The 27,217-nt window shown below is 53.4% G+C and overlaps 9 protein-coding genes across 9 annotated transcripts; 6 read left to right on the forward strand and 3 right to left on the reverse strand.

Annotated features, from left to right (window-relative positions):
• Window positions 1-1,257: 1,257 nt before the first annotated feature.
• On the reverse strand, window positions 1,258-2,265 carry BZA05DRAFT_381186 (uncharacterized protein). Its single transcript, XM_051481982.1, has one exon. It carries the CDS (start codon window positions 2,179-2,181, stop codon window positions 1,705-1,707), a length of 477 nt encoding a protein of 158 aa, XP_051344031.1. The 5' UTR covers window positions 2,182-2,265; the 3' UTR covers window positions 1,258-1,704.
• A 3,168-nt stretch (window positions 2,266-5,433) lies between these two features.
• On the forward strand, window positions 5,434-7,587 carry BZA05DRAFT_3030 (lysophospholipase). Its single transcript, XM_051480325.1, has 2 exons — window positions 5,434-6,489; window positions 6,566-7,587. Exons 1-2 carry the CDS (start codon window positions 5,786-5,788, stop codon window positions 7,485-7,487), a joined length of 1,626 nt encoding a protein of 541 aa, XP_051344032.1. The 5' UTR covers window positions 5,434-5,785; the 3' UTR covers window positions 7,488-7,587.
• Window positions 7,588-9,007: 1,420 nt separating this feature from the next.
• BZA05DRAFT_450093 (cytochrome P450) lies at window positions 9,008-10,330 on the forward strand. The gene has a single exon (XM_051487405.1). It carries the CDS (start codon window positions 9,116-9,118, stop codon window positions 10,235-10,237), a length of 1,122 nt encoding a protein of 373 aa, XP_051344033.1. The 5' UTR covers window positions 9,008-9,115; the 3' UTR covers window positions 10,238-10,330.
• A 285-nt stretch (window positions 10,331-10,615) lies between these two features.
• BZA05DRAFT_3132 (uncharacterized protein) lies at window positions 10,616-13,564 on the reverse strand. Its single transcript, XM_051480346.1, has 3 exons — window positions 13,257-13,564; window positions 12,412-13,194; window positions 10,616-12,356 (listed from the first exon to the last, which is right to left on the reverse strand). The coding sequence occupies exons 1-3, from the start codon at window positions 13,311-13,313 to the stop codon at window positions 10,713-10,715; spliced, it is 2,484 nt and encodes an 827-aa protein (XP_051344034.1). The 5' UTR covers window positions 13,314-13,564; the 3' UTR covers window positions 10,616-10,712.
• A 361-nt stretch (window positions 13,565-13,925) lies between these two features.
• Window positions 13,926-16,937, forward strand: BZA05DRAFT_381197 (kinase-like protein). Its single transcript, XM_051481983.1, has 8 exons — window positions 13,926-14,248; window positions 14,356-14,610; window positions 14,666-14,842; window positions 14,897-15,012; window positions 15,075-15,191; window positions 15,247-15,287; window positions 15,344-16,057; window positions 16,118-16,937. Exons 1-8 carry the CDS (start codon window positions 14,202-14,204, stop codon window positions 16,796-16,798), a joined length of 2,148 nt encoding a protein of 715 aa, XP_051344035.1. The 5' UTR covers window positions 13,926-14,201; the 3' UTR covers window positions 16,799-16,937.
• A 1,106-nt stretch (window positions 16,938-18,043) lies between these two features.
• On the reverse strand, window positions 18,044-18,808 carry BZA05DRAFT_381199 (uncharacterized protein; the record flags this gene model as incomplete). Its single annotated transcript, XM_051481984.1, has 1 exon — window positions 18,044-18,808. One exon carries the CDS (start codon window positions 18,806-18,808, stop codon window positions 18,317-18,319), a length of 492 nt encoding a protein of 163 aa, XP_051344036.1. The 3' UTR covers window positions 18,044-18,316.
• Window positions 18,809-19,258: 450 nt separating this feature from the next.
• BZA05DRAFT_3151 (uncharacterized protein) lies at window positions 19,259-20,316 on the forward strand. Its single transcript, XM_051480364.1, has 2 exons — window positions 19,259-19,523; window positions 19,580-20,316. The coding sequence occupies exons 1-2, from the start codon at window positions 19,441-19,443 to the stop codon at window positions 20,049-20,051; spliced, it is 555 nt and encodes a 184-aa protein (XP_051344037.1). The 5' UTR covers window positions 19,259-19,440; the 3' UTR covers window positions 20,052-20,316.
• Window positions 20,317-21,192: 876 nt separating this feature from the next.
• BZA05DRAFT_3189 (polysaccharide biosynthesis-domain-containing protein) lies at window positions 21,193-22,091 on the forward strand. The gene is made up of 3 exons (XM_051480417.1): window positions 21,193-21,480; window positions 21,536-21,859; window positions 21,943-22,091. Exons 1-3 carry the CDS (start codon window positions 21,418-21,420, stop codon window positions 22,045-22,047), a joined length of 492 nt encoding a protein of 163 aa, XP_051344038.1. The 5' UTR covers window positions 21,193-21,417; the 3' UTR covers window positions 22,048-22,091.
• A 380-nt stretch (window positions 22,092-22,471) lies between these two features.
• On the forward strand, window positions 22,472-27,153 carry BZA05DRAFT_3241 (ABC transporter family protein). The gene is made up of 5 exons (XM_051480464.1): window positions 22,472-23,181; window positions 23,257-23,926; window positions 23,975-24,409; window positions 24,468-25,905; window positions 25,959-27,153. Exons 1-5 carry the CDS (start codon window positions 22,601-22,603, stop codon window positions 26,924-26,926), a joined length of 4,092 nt encoding a protein of 1,363 aa, XP_051344039.1. The 5' UTR covers window positions 22,472-22,600; the 3' UTR covers window positions 26,927-27,153.
• The last annotated feature ends 64 nt before the right edge of the window (window positions 27,154-27,217 follow it).

Genomic DNA, 27,217 nt, shown 5'->3' on the forward strand with positions numbered 1-27,217 from the left:
GTCGGATTTCTAATACGGAGACGATGGCGCAACCCTCGCAAAACCCCCCACGGACGCGCAGAGAAAGAGGGGTACCGCGGGTGAGCTGGTTCACTCCCGCAGTTACCAACAAGTTCGACGATACTCTGGAACACAAAGAATGGTCACGATTTTGCAGGGTGCAGTGCTCAGGGTCATTTGGGAGAGGTCTATTAATGTACTTATATACCAACGGCCGCAGATAGTCCCGAGATTCACCATCACGATACAAAGTGCAGCAGGCAGGGTACTTGGTGCAGGGGAGACGTCGCAATGCGGGCCCCCACTGACCATGTATATTCGGTGGTTCTGTCATAGAGTGATACTTCAGATCCGTAGCACGCATCTCAGCCCCCCTCTCCGGTACCGAATAACACTTGAGTCCCACGGAATTCCAACGAAATAGGTGACACAGGAAGTGGGTTCGGAATGAATCGCGTCCCTTTAAACATATTCAAAAGAACGATGTTTTGGATCGTCAGACTAATCTGCTCTGAAGCGCTTATCGTTAGCGGACGCGCTTCTTAACGTTTGGGTGCGGCAAAAAGGGTAGTTGGGCAAAAAGTATCAGGTAAACCAGCCACCCGCCAAGGCGACTGGCGCATAAAGCAAAAGCTGTTCCGCATCGTGAAGAGTACAAATCTCTAGGACTGGTGCCAGCTATGATATATCATCATATTGGATTGCGGCTTGGGGGGAAAAAATCGAGTGATAGGGAATCCTTACCGATCGGGTTGTCGCTGTGAACAGTGTCACTGTTAGAATGCTATGCGCCTGGCAGCGTTCCCGGGCCTAAAAGCAGGGCGAATAGGATTTCAATCATGTGTATCCTGAACAACGAAATCGAGTCAGCAACTGCAGTGGAGCAAGTGATTTTGTAGCAGCAGAAAGCGGGGTTTGGTATCAAAGATCAGATTTAAATTCTTATCTCACAGACAACTTGTGTCAATCGAAGAGCTGGGTTTAAAGATCGAGCGCTAGGGCTCTTTATCGTCATAAAAGATGGAGGGGGATGGGGGGACAACGGGGGAAGATGGGGTAGGGAAGGTGAGGCGTATGAAGGAAGTTCTCACCATTCAAATTAGAAGGCTGCTGCTGGCGGACGCAGCCCGTGTCCGTGGTGAACTAATCAGGAAGTAATGACGGAGGTTGAGTGTCGAGCCATTGGGAGGACTTCTTGATGAGGAGGGAAGAAAGAGGTGGAGGTGGAAGGAGAAGAAGAGAAGAACTTGCGATGGACGTTGGTTCCACAAGCGCGAACTTTTTTTCGCCGAAAGCCAAGCCCGCTAATGTAGGTTACCGACCCTATTTTCAGCTGCCAAGCAACTTCAGGTTCACGAGATATCATCACCACCTCCACGTTAACGTTACGAGCAGGTCGGCAGCGGCAAGGCATTGAGGTAACAGGCCGCTAAAGTATAGCATAGACGAGTCGTATATGCCAATTAATTGATGTCGTCTCTCTCTCTCTCTCTCTCTCTCGGCAGGAAATTAGTGATCACCTTCGGATTCTCCAGTACAGACTGGAGTAGAGCTGCTTTCTCGGCCAAATACCTTCCACTCTCATACAGAAGATCACTGGAGATGGTTCGACGGAATAGGCTGAGCCTACAAACTGTAGTGGTTTTGAATATCAACCAAGTTTCACCAAACAATCAGTACTTGAGACCAGTTGATCAACGATGATTAGTTGGTACATACCCGTATCAGATCAAGCTTTTCACTGGAGATGTATCGACAGCTTCCGTCATCGAACACCTCGATTTCTGCGCTCGGAGAGAGAGCCCGGAAACGGTTGAACTCCACAGGACAACGCTTTATCCGGATCCGCTGGCTCGCCGAGCTACGAAATGCGCACAAAGAGTATGGCGAGAATTTAGAGTACATACTGTTGCTGACCGAGATCCTACTGCGCAGTCGTGACAGAATCGAACCCACTTCTGGACTCTGGAGCCATACTCTATCTAAGCATTTCTGGGTCTTATGGGTAGCAGGCTTCCGTTCGGGTGTCGCCTCGAGCAATCGTGACGGAAAACGGTTTCTCCCGTAAACGTATAATCCTAGATAAAGGTAAGCTGTACTCGAGAGTCGGGATTGCGGCTTCCGCAGATATGACATGCGCCGAGAGCTGAGAAGGCCGAGCTGCTTGTCGTGTGTGATCATTGATGTGCGAGCTATGGGCGGCTGTCGTTGCGACGAGGACGGACTTCACAGAAGAATGCGGTATGTATACTCTACTACAGGCTGAGACAGCTAGTTACCGCGCGGACAGGGCTGGGGCTTATATCTGAGGTTATATAGCAACGAAGCACGTAGATACCCTAGCAATGTTCTTTTTTTGCTTAACCACCATAGCTATCATAGCATTTGACTTGGGTAGATCACGACTGTGTAGGTAGTTTCACGTCACCGTGTCCACCCCACTGCCTTTCGGCCCGGTGTAGGTAGTCTAGCAATGCGCACCAAGGTCCCAAACCACCGATTGGACGAGTCACGAAGCCCAGTACGAGTACGAGCACGAGTACGAAGCCATTGCTCGGGCAGAGCCAGCTATCGAGATTTTTCTTACAGGGCAACCACTCGGGCAAGCGATATCCTATGACCTTGGCGACGATCCGGTGAGGACTCGAGCTTATGTACTCTATTCTCACCCAGCCACTCGGGGTTATGCGAGTTGTCATATGGCCAAAGCCGTGGGATGCCTACGCCGCACAACCGTTGTCTGTTCATTTCAGGAATAAACGCCGCATGATTTTGATTCCCTGTTGGGGAATCTCCCTGTTGGGGAATCTCCCTGTTGGGGAATCTCCCTGTTGGGGAATCTCCCTGTTGGGGAAATAACAGAGCAACTTATTTACCTGGGTCCTACGTTGGGCGCGAGAAAAAAGTAACAGATGTGTGCCTCCAGAGTCCAGTCGCGTGCAACATAAAACCACATTGCCGCTTCTATCAAATACCGAAAAACACTGCTTGCAAAGCCGCTTGAAAGTTGAGAATGATATGTACCTACCTTCCGGTGCTTTGAAGATTTCGAGAAGCTTACACATGACCGATAAGTGTCTGGATAGGTACCTAGGTGACCCATCAGAAGTTGAGTTACCAGAGCTTGAAGGTAGGGAGGCAGCGGTCTAGCAAAACTTTTGTGGAGAGAGAGCTGACAACCGGCGATACGGTAATCCGAGCACCCTGCAGACTTGCCCACGCCGCAAGGCCACCCATGGCTATAAAGTTCCGAGGATCCTACACGCTGCAGTTCGGACACATGTGGACGTTGTGTGATAATCTTGAGATTACCGGATGACCAGAAGTTTCTCGAGCGGCTTACCTATGAATCTACCTACATATGAACGGTATTTTTGATGTAGATAGAGTACTCTACATGAAAGCGGCAGCGGTGTCGCGAGTAAGTACCTACCGTAGCATTCTCCACAGCAGTGCACACGGATGCGGTTGCCGCCGTCGGTGGACCGTGGAATTACTCTCACATCCGTGCAGGGGGTGTTCACTGTTCGTGACAGGCATTTGATGGTACTCTAGGTATCCGAAAACCGACAACTCTGGTAGTTATATATCCGAGAATCTTTATTTGAACGGGTGATTTTAAGGTGGAGAATTGCCATTTCGGGGAAGGAATGTACTGTATCTGACCTGATGTCCGGGCCCTAAACGCTCCGTCACGAGTAGAGCAGCCATGAGGTCACCATCAGGGCGCAGCACGATCCCAGCCAACCATGGTACATGATTTGACTCTATTCGTCACATAGACACATGTCCCCTAGTGTGGCATGTGAAGCGGTTAACCAATCCACTCCCGCATGGGAACGAACACTCGCGTGCTAGGTTCCTACTCTAGAGTAAACAAAGCTCAAGCCTCAACTCACTTGTTACCGTTTACAATTCGCCGAGTGCTACTCTAGCAAGAATTAAGTTAGGGATCCGTCTACCAAGAGGAACGCCATGCAGACAAGACGATGACCGCGCGGCTTCCAAGCACAACGCTGCTGCAGCAACATATCTCGACGATTGGAGCCCGGCGGCGGTGGTGAGAGGAAAGTTGCCAGAGGAATCTGTGTCATATCGTGGTGGCATGGCTATGGATGGAATACGAGACAGAGTCGGGGTCCGTTCATTGGACTCTCTGCCCAGCGCCGGATCCTAGCTCGATGCTTTTCTTCCTCCGGATCCTGCGCATCCGATCGATCGATAACTGCCGGATACCGTACGTAGCCTATGACACCCTCCCGCCCTGCTGCAATCTGTGGCTCTGCCGCCGTTCTATTGGGTCAAGAAGTGGCCGAGCCACTGATTGCAGCAGATGGTGGGGGCCATAGACTTTTTGGCCACCCGAGTACATGTAGGTTCCCACTCATGTAGCCGTGTGCGTGCTGAGGTGCCCATGCTTGATCTTCACGATCCACGCTGCGAGGGAAAGCAAGATCTGGGCAGCTTGGCTGGCATGCGGTGAACGGGGGCTCAGCTTTCGGGCCGTTCCCGGACGGGGGTCTGTTAAATGAGCAGCTGTGACCAGGATCACAGGATGGACCACCTATCACGTGCTTTGCCGAGTGATGCCTTTTGATATGGGTACTACTAGGAGTTTCACTGGCGAGTATGGGCACGCGGAGGTCTCCCATGATCCAACAACGTCGACTGCAAAGATGATTGCATCGCGGAGGAGCCACGTGCTTGAGCTTTGCCCCGAGAATCCGTATCGCAAAAACTCTACTCTGGATTGTTCTACCCGTGGAAGGCATAAGGTTTTCGAACTTTCTTAGCGCGATGGATTTCGGAGACGTGCAAATGATTGCTAGAACCGGAAATTGTAGATGAAAAATACCGTTTAGGGAAACATCAAGAGTGCTCTACTCTAGGGTATTCTGGCTATTTAGGCTTAGAGTAGTTAGAGCATCACTGCTGAACTCTAGTCAAGGACTCTATTCAAGGTGTCCCCTTGGTCGACCGGCCCCCGGGGTCACTGCCAACGCTGCATATGTCTGTATTTGATCACAAGCAGAGGTACACTACGTACATGTACTTGACTTGGGTTTATATCGAACTAAGATCCCTGGGTACCTATATGTACCACTCTCTCCCCACTTCGGCCCGATCGCAGCCAACCAACCGCACCCATAAATACTAGGGAACTCCCTACGGTCATCGAGTGGCAAGCCCTCTCACATTCCTGCATTCTTGAATTATCGACTTCTCCCAGTATTTACTTTGTTCCGTGGCCACAGGCGCCTACATCTCGACCCTTCAGCATAGTTAGGAACTTACCTGTTTTTGTTCGTCGGACTGCATATCACTCCGCACTCGGCCCTCGACGTCAGATTGACGCACATAGTCGCCATAAATTTTGCATAGAGCTTCTTGGCTTACATCGCGCGCTTGTCTCGCAATGAAGCTAATATCCGCGTTTGAATCTGCCCTTGCAGCGGCAACACTATTAAACGGTAACCAGAACCTTATTTCTTCTGTCTCTGTCCGTTGGGCCTCCCAGACGGAAAATCACAAGCGCTGATCAGCCAATCGGAAAAACCGTTCAGCCGTAGCACACGCAACCGCTGTTCCAGCTCGGGCCGAGTCTGTATCTCGCCGGGCGATATCGAATTCTCCGTCCGGCGGCTACGCTCCGAAAGAAGGATCGTGTCCGGACCAACCGCTGATCCGGACCGCGCGGAACATCTCGGACGGCGAAGCCGACTTCCTCGAGAAGCGCCATGTGGTCACCGACGCTGCTCTCCGGGACTTCCTGGGCCGTGCGGGCATGACCGACTTCGACTACGATGCGTTCATCGACTCGTACTCGCCCACGGTTGCGCTGGCGTTCTCCGGCGGCGGGTATAGGGCCATGTTGAGCGGTGGAGGAGTGATCAAGGCTATGGACTCCAGGACCCCCGGCACGACCGGTACCGGCCAGGTCGGTGGACTATTGCAGAGCGCAACGTACTTTGCCGGCCTTTCTGGTGGTTCGTGGCTTCTGGGCTCGGTCATCCTGAACAACTTCACCACCATCGGCGGCCTGCAGAGCAGCGATGACTTGTGGGATTTGGAGAGCAGTATTTTGGCCCCGGATTCGCTCTCGTACTACAGCGATCTCCGGAGCGAAGTCAACTCGAAGGCGGATGCTGGGTTTGAAACAACGTTGACGGACTACTGGGGTAGAGCTCTGTCGCGACAGTTTCTGAACTGGACGGATGGCGGACCAGGAGTTACGTTCTCATCCATAGCCTTGACCGATGGTTACAAGAACGCGGATCATCCGTTCCCCATCGTTGTGGCCGAAGAACGGCATCCTGGGGAGTTGATCGTTTCACGGAACGCTACGGTCTTTGAGTTCAATCCTCTGGAGATGGGATCGTGGGATCCAACGCTGTACTCATTCACCCCGTTGGAGACCCTGGGTACGAATATGACCAACGGCCAGCCGGAGGAGGATAATGTTTGCGTTCGCGGGTTTGATAATGCTGGGTGAGTCTCAAACCCCCACACTCACAGGACAAGAAGTACATACCCAATGTGCATCACATTTCTAACCCATCAACAGATATATTCTGGGCACCTCATCCAGTCTCTTCAACCAATTCCTCCTCAACCTCAACTCTTCCGGTATCAGCGGGATCTTCCTGGAAGCGGCCCAGCGCGTCCTCTCCGACTTCTCCGAGTCCGAAACCGACATCGCCGCCTACACACCGAACCCCTTCTACGGTGTCAACACCGACACCAACCCATCCGGAGCGATCCGCAACCTCACCCTCGTCGACGGTGGCTCTGATCTCCAGAACCTCCCGTTGGTCCCGCTGGTGCAGCCATTCCGCAACGTGGACGTAATCTTCGCCTTCGACAATTCCGCCGACACGCTCAACGACGACGCCACGACGTCGAACTGGCCCAACGGCACGGCGATGGTCGCAACATACGAGCGGGCCATGCACGGCGACATCTCGAACGGCACGCTGTTCCCGTACATTCCGGACACCAACACGTTCGTGAACCTCGGGCTCAACCGGCGGCCCACCTTCTTCGGCTGCAGCGCCCAGAACATCACCGCCGGCCGCGCCAATGCCACCGCTCCGCCGCTCGTCGTGTACATGCCCAACACCCCGTACACCTACAAGAGCAACGTCAGCACCTTCACCATGTCGTACAAGAACGAGGAGCGCGACGGGATCATCGCCAATGGCTGGAACGTCGCCACGCAGGGAAACTCTACCGTGACGGACGCGAACGGCTGGCCCGCGTGCATCGGCTGCGCCATCATTCACCGCCAGCTCGAACGGACGGGCGTGGAGCAGTCGGAACAGTGTAAACAGTGCTTCACGGACTACTGCTGGAACGGGACCCTGGCAACCGAGGACCCGCCGCAGTACGAGCCGGCAATGTTTATCAAGACCAGCGCTGGCATGCGGGTTACGAGTGGGGGAATGGCGCTTCTGGTTGCGGTCGTTGCTGGGCTGGTTGTAATGTAATATAGGAGACGAATTTTAGGGCTTTTTTGGACTAGATGGTATGCTCCGACCTGGTTATGTTTCCTGCGGGAGGAAGAGGCTGATTAACTTGCAAAGCCGGTAAACTCTCGATTGAGAGTCAGTGAGCTTTCTCACCGGATGAAACTATTATATAAACGAAGAGAGGGGTTTAGTATTGAAGCCAGCATTGCTGGCATAGTTAATTATTTGCTATTAAGAGCCAATCGATATCGCACGGAAGTGCAGCACGCAATTCGTTTGTTAGTGAATGGCGAAACATCGCTCGCTCATTTAAGCGGCGAGTCCCTGGCAAGCGACGAGTGAGAGCACCTGCGTGCCTTAACCATGTCTCAGCGCACAATCACGTATGACTGTAGGACCGACCAAACTCCACCTCATCCACCTCCCATACCGCGGACTGAACGCCATGGAATACCTACCGTAGGACTGCGTAGACTGGCCAAGCGGCCGTAAAACAGACCTCGATGGGCACTGGCTGATACCTACGTTCTCTCCCCGTCGATATGTAGGACCCTCTCAGTTGGTCCGGCGCATCGCTTGCCGCGGCCGAGACAATAGGTAGTGCTTCTAGCATCGCCGTTGCACCGCCCATCTTCTGCACGCGGTGTGATCTAGACTGGGGGAACGCATGGATCGCTCACTCGAACCTTCCAAGTAGCGTTTGCAGGACAGGTAGTTCCAGTGGCAATCGAATACCTAGGCAGATAAGCGAAACCTGTGGTCTTTCGGAGGGTTGTCGCTATCTGTATTTATGTCCCTTATTTCGGTGGTGGTCTGTAATCTAGTCTGGAATTTGCCCCGTGTGACCAGAAATTCTGGGTATCAATACCCAAGTCAGCAGAGGTTGGGCTGAACAGACAAACTGGGCTGTGGTATTCAAATTGCAATGTAGATAGTGATTGCCTATGCACAGCTCGTGAGACCCGAAGAAAAGACCAAAGTGCAGTTCAAAAACCGCACGGCTTCCTATGTATCAGTGGAATGTGTCGGCCCGCATATCAGAGCAGACTAGAGCAGCAGATGTGCAAATCATCCATGCAAACTTCCCACCAACCCATGGCCATGTTTGAGCCCTACATGAGTGTGTTCCTTGGTCGTTTCGACCGGCGAGTCGGATTCGGAAGGTTAGTTCGGGCTGGCTCGAAGATCTGTCTGCCGATGCGCTTGCAGTGCGCCTGGGCCAGCGGGGTTCAATGCTGGACTCTATGTAGAGGTCTCAATATACGGCCATCAAACATCGACATGCTTCTTCCCGGGCCAATCCCTTCGCTTGGTTGAGCCGGTGGTTGATGGTATCCGGGAATGTAAAACATCCCCTCGGAATGGTCCAGTCCAATCGTCCAGTAGTTTGACTGAATGGTGGGGGAGAGCTGTGGGGGCAACATTGCACCTTCGGCTGACGAGCTGGCTGGATGACTGGCCAGTTGGTTGAGAGGAAGGTCAAGTCAAGAGCCTGCTGCCTTCGGGGCTGGCGGGTATATATCACCAACCCCACTCAGCGTGATTGCTTGTGATTGTCCGAAGTCCTCGAAAGTTCTGCGTCCTTCCCTCTGGATTTCCTCCATCATCAGTTGCTTCAACCCTTGTGGTTAGCAGTAGCCACCGCCATGCATCCACTCGTCGTTCTCGCTGTACTGATCCTAACGCTTCTCTACCTCCACCGTCGCCACCGCAAGCCCACGACAACTCTGATCTGCACCCTCGACGAGGCCCGCAGTCTTCTCGCCAACCCTTCCACAGCATTCACCCCCCTCCAGTCCCGCGCGCTCCCCAACCAGCGCCTCGTCACCGCCTTCGGCATAAACAACAGTTTCACCACCACTTCCCTCCAGCACCACAAATCCTTCCTCCACACCGCATCCCACCTCCTAAAGCTTTCCCCATCCCAATGGGCCTCGATGGCGCAGCTTGCACAGTCGCTCCTCCCGTCCAAACACACACGCACGCTCCATCTCATCCCCTTCCTCCGCACCTACGTCCTGACGATCATCCTGCACCTATTCTTCCCCGCGTACATGCCAGCGGACGAAGCGGTAGTAGGCCGGCTAGCGCAGCTGATCCACGCGCTGTGGGTGCAAAGCAAGACCGGTGCACCATCATTGGCCTCCAGGCAAGAGCTCTCCGAGGTGATGCGGACACTGTTCCCAGACGTAGCCGAGAACCCGCTGAACCTCCTGCTGCCGGCCTACGAGACGCTGTGGCGCGTCGTCCTCCGCCTGTTCATCGAGGTGCACCGCGGCCCCGCAGAGTGGCGCGAGGTGCTGAATCTCTACCTGCAGCGGCCGAGCACTGAGCGGTTCCGTAGTTCAAGAGACGGCGTGTCCCCCATGTTCCTGGTGCGCGAGGCGCTAAGGCTGTATCCGCCTACCAAGCGGGTCTACCGTGCGGTTGGGGAGAAGGCGTGGGTGGCTATTGATTTGGAGGCGCTGCAGATGGACAGCAAGGTGTGGGGGGAGGATGTCGCGATATTCAGGCCCGAGAGGTGGAGGTTTGTTGCTAGTGAGCGGCAGGCGGGGGAGATGGGCTGGATGCCGTTCGGTGAGGGGTGCTTTGTGTGCCCGGCGAAGGGGATGTTTGCACCGCGATTGATTGCACTCCTTGTGGCAGCGGTTGGCAGAGTGGTGCCTGCTGAGGCGATGCCGACGGCGGAAAGGAAGGAGGATCTGCCCGAGAAGGGGAGGCTTGATAATGAACGGGATGGGTATGTGACGCTGAAGTATTGTTGGTAAGGATTTGGGCGTTTATGCAGGCGTTATGGCTATCGGTGGCTGGAGCTGTGGGCACTTTGATTTGTTTGGTTATGGACTTTGGTGGTATATATTATTTATCGACTGTGGGCCTGGTGCTCGTGGGACAATGGAGTTTATCTGAGTCTGCGAATGGACGTTAGTTGGTATGTACGTCTATGGCGCTTCAGCGGTTGCACTGAAGTTCAATACACGCCACTCCGCTAGTCATTCGTAATACTCACAACACATCCTGTATTGGTACCGTCGGGGCCATTATCTGACCCTCAATCCCAATCTCGCAGTCTATCAAAGGTGATAATAATATCAAAAGAATTAACAATCCAGCCCAAGGTATAATGTTTCCCAGTGACCACCGTAACGTAGCCATAACCAAAACTCCAAAACACCAAGACGCAATGCAAACCAAAAGGTAAGGAAACACTCCACACTCAAGTCGCCACTAACGGATTGCTCCCTATCCGCTACCGGATCCCATAGCCCTTCCAACGCTATCCCTGACACCGGTGCTTTGGAAGAGCGCCCCCCGCAGCTTCTGATTCTCCTCCCTGACGCGAGCCATCTCGGTTCGTAGCCCTTGGAGCTCGTCGTGCTGTGCACTGAACTGCCGTTGCATCTCTGCCTGCAATGCGCTGATTTGTTGAGACATTGCAGCTTGCATCTGCTCCACTGCTGCTCTGACTATTCCACCGATGTCACCGCCGTCACTTATTATCGGCTTGGAAGCTGTGGCGGTACTATTGGTGACGATTCGAGAATTATCGTTGTGGTGTTCGGAGAGGACCGAAAGAGGCCGAGATCCCAAGTACGAACGAGACGAAGATACTCCCTCTCCACCGTACTGCCCCATCACAGAAGAAGAGGCCATCGGAGTTGGGAATAAGTCTGCCTGTGGCTCGGGATCGTCGGACCAGGATACCGTCTTTCGGCTTTTAGCCGAGCGTATGGTTGAGGAGCGAGATGGGTCAGCACGGGTGTCGGGCAAAGTGTTGGCAATCATGCTCTCCTCCTCTAAGGGAGCTTTCTTGCGTTTGCGTCCGAGCCTACCGGCGCGTTTGCCGACAGCGAGAGCTGCCCAGATGTCTTCATCTTCTTCGGTTGCCAGTTCTTCCGGAACCTGTTCCTTCTGATCGGGTTGAACCTGTTCCTCCTGAGTGCTGGTTTTTTCAGGCCCAGCTCCGGTGGCTCCAAAAGCTGATTGATGAGTACCGTCCTCCCCGTCGGGTACGAAAAGTTCGGATGCATGCATCTTTTTCTCGGGGGCGCTAATACTTCTTTTAATGCTAGAAGCGTCGACAGATTCTCGACCAGCCCTACTGGCAGGTGTACTTCTAGCCTTAGTAGGGGGAACAAAAGGTTCAGGTAATGCTGGTGGATTTTCAGGTTCCGTGACGCTCTTAGACTTCCCAGAATATAATGCTCGGATACTCCGGATCTCGCTTAGGATCCGCCCATCATCGGTTGCCTCGTCCACCTTGATTCGATCTGTACGCACACTGGAAAGACCCCCGAAAATAGAAACGTTGTTAGAGCCCGATTCTTCTCCGGTGGTGGTGGTGTCCTTTTGCACGTCCCCTTGAAACGCAGAAAAGGCATCCAGCTCCTCGGGCTCTACTTCAGCTTCTTCCTTAGTTTCTCCATTATCAGGCACACCATCATCCCACAGCTGCGGCGCGCTTATCGCACTTCGGTGATCACTACTCTGTGTCGAAGCACGGGCCCGAGGGTCCGAAGGTCTGTGGATTTTCTCGGTTTTCTTTCCCGGTAATGATGCAGATTTGGACACCCTACTCCGTTTCACCGGGCTGAAGAGCATCATATACCCCTGATCGGCCGCATCTTCCAGAGAGTCGTAGACTGGCGGCGAGAATGCTCTGTGTCTACGTCTTGCCGAGACCTCCTTGATAAGGGGGTTGCCATCCTCATCAACCTCCTCTGGAGACACGGGCGAACTGCTCATATTGAGCTTTTGGCTTTGGAGCGCCTTGGTGGATTTCCGCGTGCGGTCGGACTTTCCAGGCTGTTCTCTCGATGCAGCATTTTCTGGTGAAGGCTGTGTGGGAGCAATATCAACCTCTGGTGCGGACACATCACCGCAAACCTGGAAGTGTTTAATTAGTGTCAAGTATTTTCTCAGCAGGATCGAAGTAACCCACCCATTCCACATCGAGTATACTCTCCCCCTCAGTGTCAACCACCCGCTCTGCAACCTTGTTGCCATTCCCGTCATATACCAAACATCTTCCGTGCACAGTACCCACGCCGATGAAGTAACCACCGAGTTCCTCTTTCCTGCTCTTGGCAGCGGCGTCGATCTCCCTGATGGTCAACCCTGTGGCGGGAGCACCGATATGCCAGCTTCCTAGAGTATCTCCCTTCTCAAAATCGACCAGAAAACATCTCCCATCTTCGCCCACAGTAACTGCTCGACTTCGCTGACCGGGAACGAATCCAGCACCGGTGATTCCGGCAGAACCTGCAATGCTGGGATCATGCAGATGCCGGAACGTATGGATGCCTCGCGCATGACACCTTGTGACTCCAAGTCCTGCGTTCTCCTTGTTTCCGGCTTTAGCGGGAGAGAGTTTCGTGTAATCAAAGGCGGCCAGTACGCCGTCACCGAAAGCTAACAGGAAGATGTGCTTTCTGCTCGGATGGAATGCACAGGTGACTACGGGTGCCGAAGATGCAGATGGGACGAGCGATATTGTTGTAGCCATCATTTGGTTGTGGATTTGGACCGTCGGGGGCTTTGAAGACGCTGAGATAATGAGATTGGAATCGCAGGAAACGGCAAAGGCAGTGATTGGGGATGGGTGCGATCTTGCGGCATCGGCGACGCGGTTATCCGAGAGCGAGTAGGACTGAACGCTGTTGTGGAGCGAGTCTGTATAAAACAAGTTACGAGAATCATGCGAGTATTGAAGAAGTCGGCATCTCTGCAGCACATCAAGAAGTCAGATGCGAATCCATGGCTACACCAGACGAGCAGATCCCTAACCTGCGTTCCCCTCAACCGGTAAGATTTGTCCTGACCGTCCTCGACCTTGTGAAGCATAACCACTTGAGCATCTGCAATCGCCAGTACCGATCCTACGAACCAATATCAGCGAAATGACCGGACATCCGAGGTGCCCCGCGGTAGGAGGCGCACCATCTAATGCGCGTTTTGCCGCGACAATGCCACGTGATGACGATGTAAAGATCGGTTCGCAACCATCGCGGTCCCAAGCACATATCTTGCTACTTGTAGTAATGAAGAGCTTCCATTTTGGGTTGTCATCGAAGGGCGCGGTAGGCGAGAGGTCCGCGTGTGAGAAACCAATGCGAGTCTGGCGGGTGCTACGGAGAGCTCTATTTGGAGAATTGTATGTTGGCATAAGTATAGTGGGCAGCGACATGGCGCGGTGCAACGAGCATGGGAGCTGGTGGGATGGTGTGGGCAGAGCGGGCGGGATGGTGCGGGCAGATCGGAAGCGGACGAGGTTGCGGGAGACGCGGTAGAAACACGACAGCAATGAACACTGCGCTGGAATCCAGATGAGATGGGATCAATACGATAAGATAAGATAACTCACGTACTGCCGTTTTCAACACTGAGTAGAGTATGCTAGGTTTCCTGTCCAATGAGGTCGGAAGCGAGTGCCTCCCGCCAACACCAATCATCGCGCCTCAATCCATAGCTTGCTTTCCGCTTGCTTGCACCTGCAGCACCTGCATCTGCCAGATTGCGCTTCAACTGCCCGTGACTTGTCCAACTACCCTTAGAATATCCTGTTACAGCCAGTCCTATGCTCTCCGGTGATGACCACCACATAAAATTCTCGTTCTCGGAAGGGACTGTTTGCGACTTCCCTTCCTTGACCAAAGAAGAAAGACACATCAGCCGCCCAATCGATTCATCCCCCCGAGCTCGACACCCACTACCGCCACCACCACCGTCGACATGTCTTTAATACGCTACAGCTCCGACGATTCACGAAGTGTTGTCCTGTGCGTTGACCGCCCCTCTCCCAATGCAAAGGCCTCAACAAAGGCCTCGACAAAGACACTCGCCGCTTTGCTTCAGCATGCTGACCCGCGTTCGCGTTCACCTGCAGACGTCACCAGCAAACGCTCGTGCTCTACGATCCGCACTCGCGCCAAATAATCCTCCGTGAAGCTTCGCCCGCCACTCCCGTGGATGCCACCAACTCCCAATCGTGCCCGTACTGCAAGAGACCCATGCATCATGGCGACGAGCCCACCTCCGATCCGCTCAGTCCGGGACTAGGTGGCCACCGAGCGCGAAGCAGCACCCCACTTGCGGATTCGGGCTTTGTCGACCAACACTACTTCCGGATGCTGGATTCTTCGTAAGTGGTCTGACCGACTGCCGCTGTGATGGGGCTTACACAGTCGCCTACGTAGGATCCCGGTGGTGGACTCGACATCACCGGAGACTAGGAGATCGGTGCCGCTCCCGAGGCTGACGCCGGAGACAAACCAGAGCTCGAGTGACGAAGCAGCGAGCGAAGACGACGCGCCCAATTCGCAACGCGATGGAGGCATCAAAGACAGTTCTTTCAGTCCAGGCTACTTTGAAAGGTACAGCACTCGCCATGCGGTACTCCACTCCAATGTTTAACACGAGAAACACAGGTTTTTTGTCACAGAGCGTGAGCTCGGGAGGGGAGGGAAGGGAGTGGTGTTACTCGTACGACATGTTCTGGACAGTGTCACACTCGGGAACTTTGCTTGCAAAAGAGTGCCGGTTGGTGAGTAGACATCTTCGGCCTGACTTCGGATGGGGTGATGATGTCATACTCACGCAGTTCAGGAAACAATCACGGGTGGTTAGAGAAGGTGTTGATGGAAGTTCAATTGCTTCAGCGACTTTCGCATGCCAATCTGGTCTCATATCGACATGTCTGGCTTGAGAATGCGCAGATTTCTGGTATACTTCCTGTGGCCGGTATCTGTCAGTTAGAATTTGCTAATGAGCTCTGAAGCTTTCGGCCCTAGCGTGCCTTGTGCCTTCATCCTTCAGCAGGTATAGATATCTTCCTTGGCTCCTTGTGTTGGAAGCTGAATTCGAGCCAACCGTAGTACTGTAATTCCGGCGATCTCCACCACTTTATTCTGGGCTCTCCGAAGCCGCCCACCAAAGAGTCGTTGAAGGAACGCTTACGGCGGAAGTCTCGGGGACAGCCAGAACCTCCAGGACAACTCTTCAACATAAGAAAGATGCCTTTTAAACAGATCATCTCGTTTTTCCGAGACATCGCCCAGGGATTAAATCACTTGCATTCAAACGGCTTCATACACAGAGATTTGAAACCTTCAAACTGCTTGTTACATGACACTGGGATTCCCGGCGAAGAACTGAAGGTCTTGGTCAGCGATTTCGGAGAAGTACAGATGGAGAATCAAGTACGGGAGTCAACAGGCAACACGGGAACGATATCATATTGTGCACCGGAGGTCCTCAAGCGGGTAGCACCTGGCGGGGCATACGAAAACTTCACAACGAAATCAGATATCTTCTCTCTAGGGATGATCCTACATTTCATGAGTTTCGGAAAACTCCCCTACATATGTGCTGATCAGATCAACGAAGAAAACGAAGACATGGAGGCTCTTCGTGCTGAGATATCGGCCTGGAAAGGCTTGGATGAGCACGAAATGATCCGCACAGACCTTCCCGAGCAGTTGTACCATTCTCTGAAAGCTCTCATCAACCCCGATCCGACAGTACGACCGTCCGCAGAGGAAATCCTCCTTGGAATCGAGTTGGGTGTCAGCGAGGAGGCACCACCGATGGTACATACAAGTTCTGGTGAAGACGATCACACTGGAACCCAGAAACTAACACGGTCACAGAGACGCGGCTCCGTTGCGCACAACAGTCCCCCAGTAATCGACGAGAGCCAAACACTTGGCTTCAAGCGAATTTCGCCTATCGCTGACACTCCGCGATCAATCACTCCCGATCCCCTGGGGCCACGATCGCTCAAGGAACCCCCGTCTTTTACCAGCAACGGACATACCCTAGGGGATAAACGTAATGGTTCCTCACGCGGTCCCAGGAATTCAAAACTGAGTTGGAGCGCTACGCCACCCGGTTCCCCGAAGAGACCCTCTGGGTCGCCGAAACAACCAAAGCTGCAGAAGGAGAATACAATAGCCCCCGAAGACCCGGTGACCGGATCTTCTATGACCGAATCGTCGATGATATTGAGGCCCCATCTCGACTCACCCAAGCCGATCGAACCTCTCCTAGATTTCGAAGTCGTCCCACCAACTGGTTCAGGCTGGAGAGGAAAATTGCTCGCGCCGCAGTCGATTATATTGGTGAAGATTGTTGTCTTTTTCATGAAGATGCTGTCCCTCACGAGACCTTGCATCCCAGCGGCGCCCAACTCTTCTGTTCACTACCCCATGATTATGTTTGCGATTCTGGATTTTATCGCGCCGTCGCTGACTTTGACGACGACACTGGGTATTGCGCATATTGGCTTGCTCATGTTGGTCAACACATTTGGCGAATTGTGTATGTACTGAATCAGGTTGAAACTGCGATGTGATGGGCTTCCTATGGGCTTCCTTTTTGTTCCTTCTGTTGCAAGCGAGTGTAATTTGGTAATTTGGTGTTTATGGTGTTGTTATCTACAGAACTATTTCTTACTTGAAGTCCCGAAATAGAGATGCCCGGCTAGAGTCCACTCCACGTGAAATCTAGATCTTAAAGGCGTTATGCCTCCGGCGGGTCGGGAACTATCAGTTATGGGAGTGTTTCTCCGAGATTTGCGTTCGGTTGTCTCAGTTACTATGACCTCTCGCTGGGGAGTCGGGGAGCACCCATCCGCTGGATATAATCCACCAGACCTCTCAATCCCTATATCACCATATCACCATATCACTATCCCATTATTCCACTATCCCACTATCCCCACCGCCATGCCGCCGAGCCTACGCGTACCCTCACCTGTCGTCATGTCCCGCCCATGTACGCGCAATCACACGATATCACCCGTTTACCAACCAGCCGGTATTCCCTACCACATTTGTTTGCAGAGTCCCACAACATCGACCGGCGGCACCATCGTCACGGTCTCGGGGATATCCTGCAAACGTACCTTCGAGCTGTGTCCCGCGTGTCCCGCCTCCGCCGTGTTTGAGAAACTATCGGCGGTGGTGACGTACGACCAGCGGGAGTGCTGGATCTCCGCTAGCGTCGTGGATATTGCCAGTGTCGGCGTGGGCGGGCGCTATTTGGGCTGGAGATATAGGACGTGTGTGCAGCCTGTAAGGCGGCGGCGGCGATGGTGGTGGGGCAGGGCCGCGGTCGAGGTCGAGGTGGATGTGGAGAAGGCAAGCATGGATCCGGCAGCGGAGTTGGTGGAGCTTGCGGCGCTGCTGCCGATGATGGCTGTCGAAATGAGGAATGTCGAGTTGAGGCTGTGTAGAGGGAGCCGGGAAGTGGTGCGTTTGAATTCTCCTGGGTGTGCGCGCATGTGCGGAAGGCTGACAGCGTGATAGCATGTGTATCGGGCCATTGCGGTCATGGTGATTATGCTGATCCTACTGTCTACCGTCGCTTGCTCGTGGTTGAATAGAATCCACCATGATCATGTGACGGCCATGGGAGTTTCATGGGCCCAGAGTATATTAGGTGAGTTGCCCTGGGAACATAGAAGACGGGAAGGGACAAGGCTGATGGTGTGTTTAGTAAATTTAGTGTCAAGTCTTGTTTTTGGCGGGATCGCATGGACGTTTTGGAGACCGAGGGATGAATGATAGAACGAATGATATCACAGTAGCATTGCAAACTACATCTACATAGATGGATAGATGACGGGTGGTCTGTCCGACTTCATCCCCCAGCAGCCACCGCTATCCCTTTAGGCCGAACATTTGGTGCATCCTTTGAAAAACGTAAGCGCTCGCACAACCCATCTACACCGCCGACCCTTTGACTTTCCTCAGCTTCTCTTCGAATTTCTCGAATTCTTTCACTGCGATCTCCTCCTCCTGGTCCATAACCTGGGTCACCATCTTGACTTCCTCGATCTGCATTCGTCAGCGTCCGGACCGTCTGAACAAACCTCGAGGCGAACTCACGTAGTGCATCAACATGCTCTCGATCCCGTTCTTCAACGTGACAGTGCTCGAATCACAGGTCCTACACGCGCCCCTGAGCTTCAAGAGCACCTCGCCCTTGTCGACATCGAAGCCGCGGAACTCAATATCTCCACCATCCTCCTGGATGGCCGGACGAATTCGCGTGTCAAGCAATTCCTTGATCATCGCCACCACCTCGGTATCCCCCTCCGCCGGCGCGGTATCGGCGGCCATCGACGTCTCCCCCTCCGTAACAACCGGCTGCCCACTGTTCAGCGCCTCGGTGATGAGCGAGAACACCTCGGGCTTAACATGCGCCCAATTGACATCCTCGTTCTTCGTAACCGTGATGAAGTCCGGGCCGTAGAAAACGCTGCGGATTCCGTCCACGGCGAAGAGCTTTCGCGCCAGCGCGGAGCTGTGCGTGTCGCGCCCGTCCAGATACTCCATACTCTGAGCGCCCTCGGGGAGCACCGAGACCCCCGGAATAAACTTCAGCGCCTCCGGGTTCGGAGTCGTCTCGGTCTGGATGAACATGCTGCGCGCGGGGGAGAACGAGATGTGGAGCTTCGGGTGTCGCGGGGCAAGCGGGCGGTGGGCTTTGGTAGCTAAGAGAAATTGCGGGCGGGGACTGGTCGTGAGGGTGCGCCGGGAGAGCCCCCGGAGAAGCACACGGGGAGTGGTTCGTACGGTCATTGTTGGTATCGTCGTGAACATTGTGAAGTGGTTGTGGTTGTGGTTGGGAGTTTCGGCGAGAACTCGGCGGTGACGGCCGAGAGCCCACTAATGACGTTTGGTCGTCAGTGACTCGCCACTGCGTATCTAATGCATTTCTAAGCATAGAGATCACCACCGTGCCGGTACATAGGCGGGAAACGGGTCAGAGACGGACGCCCTGCCACGAAGTGTCCCTTCTTTTCGCGCACCGTGCCCGCCCCCAACCTTTTCTCCGTGCCCCTCATCGCGGACTTCCCTGCCAACTACACGTGAACCGGTGCACTAGTCAAACGCGTCTCTGCGTGGTTGCACCAAAACCTTTTAACCATCACGTCCCCCTCCGTAAGCATCTTACAACCGCAATCATGGCTTCGAACCCCCCAGCTGTCTGTGGCCTCTGTCACGAGAACCCCTCAAAATACAAATGTCCTACCTGCCTAACACCATAGTAACTCTCCTCCCCCCTAGTCGGCCAATGGCACCTAGCTAACGTAAGCACGCCAGTTGCTCACTCGTCTGCTACAAACCCCACAAACTCACACATACGCTCGAACCCCCCGCCGCACCACCACCGCCACCACCTCCAGTGTCCGAAGAGACTCAGCCCGCAGCCATCACGCTGCAACACAAATTCGCACCACTCCTCGATTCCCCCGAGATCGTGCATATGCTCAGCTCCAAAACGTTGCAGTCGCATCTGATGGGAATATACAATGCCGCTCAACGGCCAAGTGATGAGGAGATGGAGCGGCGACAGCAGAATGCTTCGCGCGGGAGTCGTGGACGTGGCAGGGGCAGGGGCAGGGGAAGAGGCGACGGTGATGCGGGGAGAGTTACGTGGACGCAGGAGAAAGGAGATAAAGCCGCGCTGGCGAGGCTGAAGAAACTGAGGGATGGGGGGTACGAGGAGAATACGGAGGTTGAAGGGTTTGTGAAGGCTGTTGTTGGGGCTACAGAGGGTGAGAGAAATGAATAATGAGGGTGGGACAGGCGTTATGGACGTTTCGTCCGTATTCGATTACTTATACAAGGGCTACTGGTGGTGATTTACGGCTATCTTACGGGAGATATCACTGAGAGTTTGGTTTATACGCCGTGTACGGCTGTGGATGTACCGCTTGCATGTATTTGGGCCGAACGGACTTGCAAGCGACAGAAATTGGCACCTATCAGTAACTGAAACAGTTTCAGGCGCTCGTCTTAGCTTCCATTTAAACAAATCAAATACTAGGTCTACTCAGTCAGGTACAGGCTTTTTGTTTTTGAATCATCATTGCGTTCGACCTTACTATCATGGCAGATACACGTCCGTTTCCCCACACACCTCCGACAACCACACCAACCTTCCAAAAATGCCAAGACTATGCGTTGGCACACCAAATGCCCCGCTCACTTTGGCTTCAGGATTCATGTGGCGTGTGTGTCCACTCTTTCCGACCGCGGATTTAGTGCCCCGACCGATGAGTTCGACGACGATGAGCATGAAGCGATAGAGATCAATCGAGCCTCGGTCCCTGGCCGGAGAACTGCACTACCACGGGTGCTACATCCGAACCTCTGAAGAAGTCTCACCATCGCTTCCCCGCACATCATCATCGATTTTATCACTCTAGGAGAGCCTGTTTAGCAGGCGATACGGCGACGGCGGGGAGGAGAGTGAACTCCAGGGGGGGAGCTCAGGGCTTGGCCCAGGACAACGTCGGCCATGACAACCGGCATTTTGCCAGTCCCGCCTTCGATCCAAATATCTTCGCTGCTATTCATCGGGCCCCGGCCTTGACAGCTACGCAAACCCCGAGACGATGATTCCTTTCGAGCACCATGCCGTGTGCGCTAGACTGGTTATGTTGAGGGTAGTACCGAGTGAAGGTACCTTTTGGAGGAGAGGAGGGTTACGAAGCGCCGCTACAGCGCAAAACCGACAACCCGAGCCTCTTCGGAGGCTCACTTTCAAAATATTGCGAGACGAAGGGATTTGGCTTGTCATTTCTGTATGGATTTGGTGGTGGAATTTCTTTGTCGAAATGTTGTATTGTAGATATCTCTATCGGCCATAACCTTCGGGTTCCATGCTGTATGAACAATCAATCAATCAATCAATCAATCAATCAATGTCCGTTTCCCCGTCAGGTACAAGCCCGAGTATCTGCAGGCACCACGGGCTTGCAAGTTCGAGCGATATTTGGTGATAGCGCTGCCAAGGATCTGACGCGATAAGATTAGATGGAGGGGTACGGAGAATAGAGTTGGCTGCCCCACGCTTCTTACCGCGCACCCTCCGTCACCAGTCGCGAACGCAACATTCCTTCGTCCCGTTTCACCTCCCACCACATCCAGTCACAATGTCTGTTGCTCGTCAGGTCCCCAAGAAATTTACGGCGGAGGAGGCCGAGAACTTGGAGGATGTCAGATTCCCACCCCTCCAATACCAGCGAAAAGTGTAACTAAACCAGTTTGCAGATCGAGAAGCAGTTTGCTGTCAAGGCGGTCATTCACGCGCAGACCTACTGGAACATCCTGCAAAAGCGTCGCGGAACCGACCTGCGTCTGACCAAGTTGGATGACGAGATCATGGCACACCTGCTCGAGGTGTTCCCGGACTTCGACGCTGCCAAGGAGCTCGACGAGGACAGGATGAAGGACAAAGAAGGCAAGGAGAAATGGAGGAGCTTCATGATGAAATATGAGAAGACTGTCGAGGACTACAACTTTGGTACTCTCCTGCGCCGGACCGCAAATGCCGAGTACGAGGAGAAGACTACCATGTTTGCTCCTAGAATGCAGGTGGGGGTTCCCTTTATCTAGCGGCCGAGGACTCATAAGCCTTTGGAGTGGTATGCGAGGGATATCATAGCTGACCCGTATAGTTCTACGCTGTTGAGATCGCCAGAAACCGTGCGGGTCTTAACGATTGGATCTACGACGACGCAAGGAAGGAGGAAGAGAAGGAGAAGGCTGCTGCTGGTAACTAAGCGATAATCTACTCGTGAGGATCTCGAAAAAAGATTGGTGCATTTGTGGGGTACTTCGGCGTCTTGAATTTAGACAGCGGGATGAGATTAATATTTCGAGAACAAATTAGGTGGCTTTTCCCTGAGCCCGTCTAGTACGTACGCATCCGTACTGATAACTTGGGATGAACATGCTCCTCTTGTCTTCCATTCAAGGAGTGACGAGGAGGTTGTTTCGTTCGGCAAACGGTACGCCGTTTCGTGTTCTCGATGCATGTCTTGGATATATGTGCTGGATTGGTCCTTGCAAGCCATACCTCGCGAACAATATCAAGACCGCCATGCGCCACCAATATCAAGACCGCCATGCGCCACCAATATCAAGACCGCCATGCGCCACCAGTATCCAGAAATTTTAGGATTCACAATCTATTACTCATTATTAATCTTGTAGTTTGATATACTCTTTGAATTCGCGGACCTGTTTGCATCGGAATGCATCGACCATACAATACTCAATCCCCATTTTCCGATCTTTTGTTAGCCCAACTCCTTCCCCCACCGTTCTTAAGGAATGTCGTCGACACCAGCAACTTCAATCGACTCTTACAGAACCGCCATGGACGAAGTTGCCTTGAACGACCTTTCTACCAATGAAACACCGCCACCAACCGATGATGGTCATCACAGTGCTAGATCGTCACTGGATTCGGAGGCACCCAGTGACGCTCCCCTTGTGACTGACGAAGATGAGCAGAAGGATGTGCCTTGGACATCGCTTTTCGCCTTCACCACCGGGCGGCATAAAATCGTACTCGGAGCAGCGCTTACGCTTTCCATTATCAGCGGCCTGGTGATCCCAGGTATGTCCATACTGATGGGCAAGATCTTTGGAGCCTTTGCGCAGTTCGGGAGCGGTACTCTGAGCCCAGACGAGTTCATGGATGAAGTGAAGAAGTATTCTCTGTGGCTCACCATTCTGGGATGTGGCAGCTGGATACTCAACGGCGCTTTCTTTGCTATGTGGCTCTGGTTCGGGGAGCTCCAAGCAAAATCCGCCAGGGACAAACTCTTCGATAGTCTCATCAGCAAGGATCTCAGCTGGTTTGAGGAGAGGAAGACTGGTGTTTCGGCCATGATAACGGGTTCACAAACGTTGGTTGCCAATCTGATCCTCCTCTTCCTTCTTCGGTAAACCATTTCATCTGGCTAACAGTGAATTCTTGGTAGATACATCAAAGCATTACAACTAGCTGTTTCGCAGCCACTCGGATTTGCTACACAGGAACTGGTGACAGCCACAGCAGCTGTCGGTGTCGCGTTCTACCACTCGTGGTCCCTGACTCTAGTTATTCTGGCATTGATCCCCGTTGCCTTGGCCTTGATCGCCTATCTATCGTCAAAAATCCAGCCGCATATCGATGGACAAAAGAAGTATCTTGCTGTCGCCTCCAAAACCGCGAGCTCGGCCATCATTTGGATTGAAACCGTCAAAGCTTCCAACGGACAGGCACAAGAGCACGGTTCTTTCGTCAAAGCGGTTGGTTGGGCCTCGAAGGAGTACAGGAAACAGTCACACCTCAATGGTTTACGGATGGGGTTCACCAGGATCCTCATATTGGGCATGTTCGTTGAGGGATTCTGGTACGGGAATAAGTTGGTCCGCGGAGGAAGCCAGTTCTCGCCGGGGGATATCATGACTACTTTCTGGAGTTGTTTGATGGCTACTCAGGCACTGGAAACGGTTATGCCGCAGGTGATGGTTCTGGAGAAGGGCAGGGCTGCTGGCGCTTGGTTGAAAGCGCTGTTAACCACGATGGAAAATAAGACAGGCAGTGGCCGCCGCCAGCTTGGTGGACGCATGCCTATGACTTGCAGTGGTGATATCGAGCTTACAGGTGTAAGGCATTCCCAACTCCTTGTCTCTTCCGGGTCTTAATCCGAATAGGTTTCGTTTACATACCCATCGCGACCTAGTGAGCTGGTCTTAACAGACGTCAACCTCCGCCTTCCGACGAACGAAACAACCTTCATCGTTGGCCACAGCGGGTCCGGGAAGAGCACTGTAGCAAGTCTAGTAATCGGTGCCCATCACCCGCTCGCCGGCGATATTTCCATAGATGGCAACTCCATCAAAACACTGGATCCTCGATGGATCAGAGACAACATCTCGGTAGTGCAGGCGCAGAGCCCACTTTTTAACGAGAGCGTATTCCGCAACATCTCGTTTGGCCGCGGAGACTACGAAAACGTTACGAAGGAGGATGTTCTGGATGCATGTAGGGCCATGGCTCTGGAGAAGACGATTTTAGATCTTCCTTGTGGACTGGATACCATTGTTGGTGCGGGGGGTAAACAGCTATCGGGTGGCCAGATGCAGCGAGTAGGTTTTCAAGATCCCCAGGACTACGTGTGTTCTTATCACTGACTCCCAATTCAAGGTAGCTTTGGCGCGGGACCGCCTTCGCGACGCAACAATACTGATTTTGGATGAAGCACTGAGCGCCCTGGACGTGTCCAATCGCCGCATCGTGATGGAGACCATACGAGAGTGGAGAAAAGGCAAGACAACGATCATAATCACCCATGATATTTGCGAGATCGGGCCGGACGATTTCACGTACGTCATGGAGAGGGGCAAAGTCGTGCAAGAAGGGCATCGTAGAAATCTCGAGACAGAAGTTGGCCCGTTTCAAATGTTCCTCGATGCTTCTGGGGTGGGACGGCCCGGGAGTGGAAATACCGTCGAGGACGGTGATCGAATCACAGGATATGATGGCCCGTACGCCAACAATTTACTGAAAGAAATAGGGGCGCAAGATCGAATTACGAGACATGACGGGCCCTTCGCGGATGAGGTCCCGAAAGAGATAGGTTCCCCAGAGGTCAGCATTGTTAGAGACAAGCGATTCTCCGAAGTGATGACGCTCACCGATTTCCCCTTTATATCTGCGGTCACGCCCTCGGCACGCCCGATATCTCAAATTTTTCTGAACTTTAGTACAGTTGGGGAGGGATCGAATCCACCGAAACCTATCACTGATGAGGAAAGAGCGCTGCCAAAACGAGCTATATCTCGTGTGCAGCAGGGCAAGCCAACGTTACGGCAGATCTTCGCCACGGTTTGGCCGGCGCTCAGTACCAAAGGGAAGTTCCTTCTGGTCCTCGGATTCGTGGCCGCTTTCTTCCATGCCGCTTCCACTCCAGTCTTCGCCTTCGCTCTTGCCCGGCTGCTGCAGTCAATCCTCGATACTCGAATCCCCGAATCCACTGCCCGAAACTGGGCACTAAGCATCATCGGCGTGGCCTTCGCCGACGGTTTAAATTACTACCTGATGTTCTACCTCCTGGAGTTCAGCGGGCAATCCTGGGCCGACCATCACCGAATACGGGCCTTTTCACGGGTGCTAGACCAACCGCTAGCCTGGTTTTCCCGCGACGAAAACTCCGTTGCAAACCTAATCGAAGATCTCGAGAAGCACGTCGAGGAGATGCGCAACATCGTCGGTAGATTCGCGGGGCTCACATTCGTCGGTGTGTCTCTCATGGTGATTTGTATGACGTGGAGCTTGATCTCAAGCTGGCATTTGACGTTGGTCGGATCATCGATTGCGCCCGTCATGTATGGGATCTCTAGAGGGATGGCGTGGATGTCGGGTCACTATGAGAATAGGTGTAACAACGCAGCGCAGATGACGGGTGGTATCCTCTATGAGGCTATCACTAATATCCGCGCGGTGAGGAACTACAACATAGAGAGATTCTTTAGGAAGAAGTACTTTGATGCTACGAAGACGGGGTTGGCTCTGGGTATTAGAAGGAGCTTTTGGGAGGGCTTCTGGTTTGGCCTGTCTGATTCCTCGATGCTTTTCGCTACTGGTGAGAGTCTCCGCTCCGACATATCTTGTACTCACTGGCTAATATGATGGTAGCATTGATCTTCTACTACGGCGCCCATCTAATGTTCAAATCCAATGAGAGCCTCAGCGACGTCCTCAGTGTCTTTACCCTCCTCCTCTTCTCCACCGCCAACGCCAACGTCATAATCGGGATGATCCCGCAAATAAGCAACAGCAAGGATAGCGCACACCGAGTCCTGCGGCTCTCCACTCTGCCCCACGATTCGCACGAGCAATCGGGCACGCTTTCCTTCCCCATTCTCCCCGCGGCAATCACCTTCAAATCCGTAGTCTTCTCCTACCCCGCACGTCCTCATATCCCCGTCCTCCGCGGACTGTCCCTCACAATCCCCGCAGGCCAGTGCATAGCCATCGTCGGCTCCAGCGGCAGCGGCAAATCCACACTCGTAGCACTCCTTCAGCGCCTGTACACCCCCAACGACGGAGAAATCCTCATCGGGCGTCACCCGCTGACCACACTCTCTACCCGGCTGCTACGACAGCGCCTAGCGATCATTCCGCAGCAGCCAACACTGTGGGACATCAGCGTGGCAGACAACATCACCTACGGCCTGCCCGCGGGCGAGGTAGGGAGCGAGGATGTTGTCCGCGCCGCGAAGCTCGCCGGGATCCACGAGTTTGTGGAGAGTTTGCCGGAGGGGTATAACACGCTGCTTTCCGCCGGGGGCGGAGGGTTGAGTGCAGGACAGGCCCAGCGAGTAGCGATATCCCGTGCGCTAGTGAGGAGGCCGAGAGTGTTGATACTTGACGAGTGCACGGCGAACTTGGATTCGGAGAGTGCAAAAACCATCAAGGAGAATGTGGTGAGGTTGCTAAGAGAGGAGCAGGGGAGGATGACGGTGCTCATGATTACCCATGCCGAGGAATTGATGAGGGTTGCGCAGAGGGTAGTAGTGGTGGGGGAGGGGAAAATTGTCGAGGAAGGGACGTACGCTGAACTGAAGGCCTTGGGAGGAGAGTTTAGTAGATTGTTGGAATAAGTAGGGGTTACTTTCTAGTATTTAGTTTGGCGTTTACTCGGAGAGCAATACTTATACTTTTTTTTCTTTTTCTTTTCATGGCTAGGATACCTGTAACTGTACCTATCTTTTGGGTGTCCATTTTGCATTGCGGGTGACTCGGCGGAGCCACTCGCAGGCCCATGGGGAACCCAGGAGCGACCTTCACGGCTTATATAGTATCTTGTACAATTTAGCATGATCTACTATCACAGTAGAGTCTTCAAAGGCTACAACAATTCCTCGATGTCTTTTATTTGGGTCATCAATCAA

This window comes from Tricharina praecox (assembly GCF_024521635.1).
Source record: "Tricharina praecox strain CBS 144465 chromosome Unknown BZA05scaffold_1, whole genome shotgun sequence".
NCBI classification, from domain to species: domain Eukaryota; kingdom Fungi; phylum Ascomycota; class Pezizomycetes; order Pezizales; family Pyronemataceae; genus Tricharina; species Tricharina praecox.

What these genes read in the sequence shown, in the direction of transcription:
- BZA05DRAFT_381186 (XM_051481982.1), bottom strand. Translation starts at nt 2,181, where the DNA reads ATGATCACACACGACAAGCAGCTCGGCCTTCTCAGCTCTCGGCGCATG.
- BZA05DRAFT_3030 (XM_051480325.1), top strand. Translation starts at nt 5,786, where the DNA reads ATGACCGACTTCGACTACGATGCGTTCATCGACTCGTACTCGCCCACG. An exon ending in CGCGGGTTTGATAATGCTGG is followed by an intron (nt 6,490 to 6,565) that starts GTGAGTCTCAAA and finishes ACCCATCAACAG; the next exon opens with ATATATTCTGGGCACCTCAT.
- BZA05DRAFT_450093 (XM_051487405.1), top strand. Translation starts at nt 9,116, where the DNA reads ATGCATCCACTCGTCGTTCTCGCTGTACTGATCCTAACGCTTCTCTAC.
- BZA05DRAFT_3132 (XM_051480346.1), bottom strand. Translation starts at nt 13,313, where the DNA reads ATGCTTCACAAGGTCGAGGACGGTCAGGACAAATCTTACCGGTTGAGG. An exon ending in ACCGGTTGAGGGGAACGCAG is followed by an intron (nt 13,195 to 13,256) that starts GTTAGGGATCTG and finishes GATGTGCTGCAG; the next exon opens with AGATGCCGACTTCTTCAATA. An exon ending in GTATACTCGATGTGGAATGG is followed by an intron (nt 12,357 to 12,411) that starts GTGGGTTACTTC and finishes AAACACTTCCAG; the next exon opens with GTTTGCGGTGATGTGTCCGC.
- BZA05DRAFT_381197 (XM_051481983.1), top strand. Translation starts at nt 14,202, where the DNA reads ATGTCTTTAATACGCTACAGCTCCGACGATTCACGAAGTGTTGTCCT. An exon ending in AGTCCAGGCTACTTTGAAAG is followed by an intron (nt 14,843 to 14,896) that starts GTACAGCACTCG and finishes CGAGAAACACAG; the next exon opens with GTTTTTTGTCACAGAGCGTG. An exon ending in GTGCCTTCATCCTTCAGCAG is followed by an intron (nt 15,288 to 15,343) that starts GTATAGATATCT and finishes AGCCAACCGTAG; the next exon opens with TACTGTAATTCCGGCGATCT.
- BZA05DRAFT_3151 (XM_051480364.1), top strand. Translation starts at nt 19,441, where the DNA reads ATGGCTTCGAACCCCCCAGCTGTCTGTGGCCTCTGTCACGAGAACCCC. An exon ending in CCTACCTGCCTAACACCATA is followed by an intron (nt 19,524 to 19,579) that starts GTAACTCTCCTC and finishes TAAGCACGCCAG; the next exon opens with TTGCTCACTCGTCTGCTACA.
- BZA05DRAFT_3189 (XM_051480417.1), top strand. Translation starts at nt 21,418, where the DNA reads ATGTCTGTTGCTCGTCAGGTCCCCAAGAAATTTACGGCGGAGGAGGCC. An exon ending in AGGCCGAGAACTTGGAGGAT is followed by an intron (nt 21,481 to 21,535) that starts GTCAGATTCCCA and finishes ACCAGTTTGCAG; the next exon opens with ATCGAGAAGCAGTTTGCTGT. An exon ending in TGTTTGCTCCTAGAATGCAG is followed by an intron (nt 21,860 to 21,942) that starts GTGGGGGTTCCC and finishes TGACCCGTATAG; the next exon opens with TTCTACGCTGTTGAGATCGC.
- BZA05DRAFT_3241 (XM_051480464.1), top strand. Translation starts at nt 22,601, where the DNA reads ATGTCGTCGACACCAGCAACTTCAATCGACTCTTACAGAACCGCCATG. An exon ending in ATGATAACGGGTTCACAAAC is followed by an intron (nt 23,182 to 23,256) that starts GTTGGTTGCCAA and finishes AATTCTTGGTAG; the next exon opens with ATACATCAAAGCATTACAAC. An exon ending in CTCGATGCTTTTCGCTACTG is followed by an intron (nt 25,906 to 25,958) that starts GTGAGAGTCTCC and finishes ATATGATGGTAG; the next exon opens with CATTGATCTTCTACTACGGC.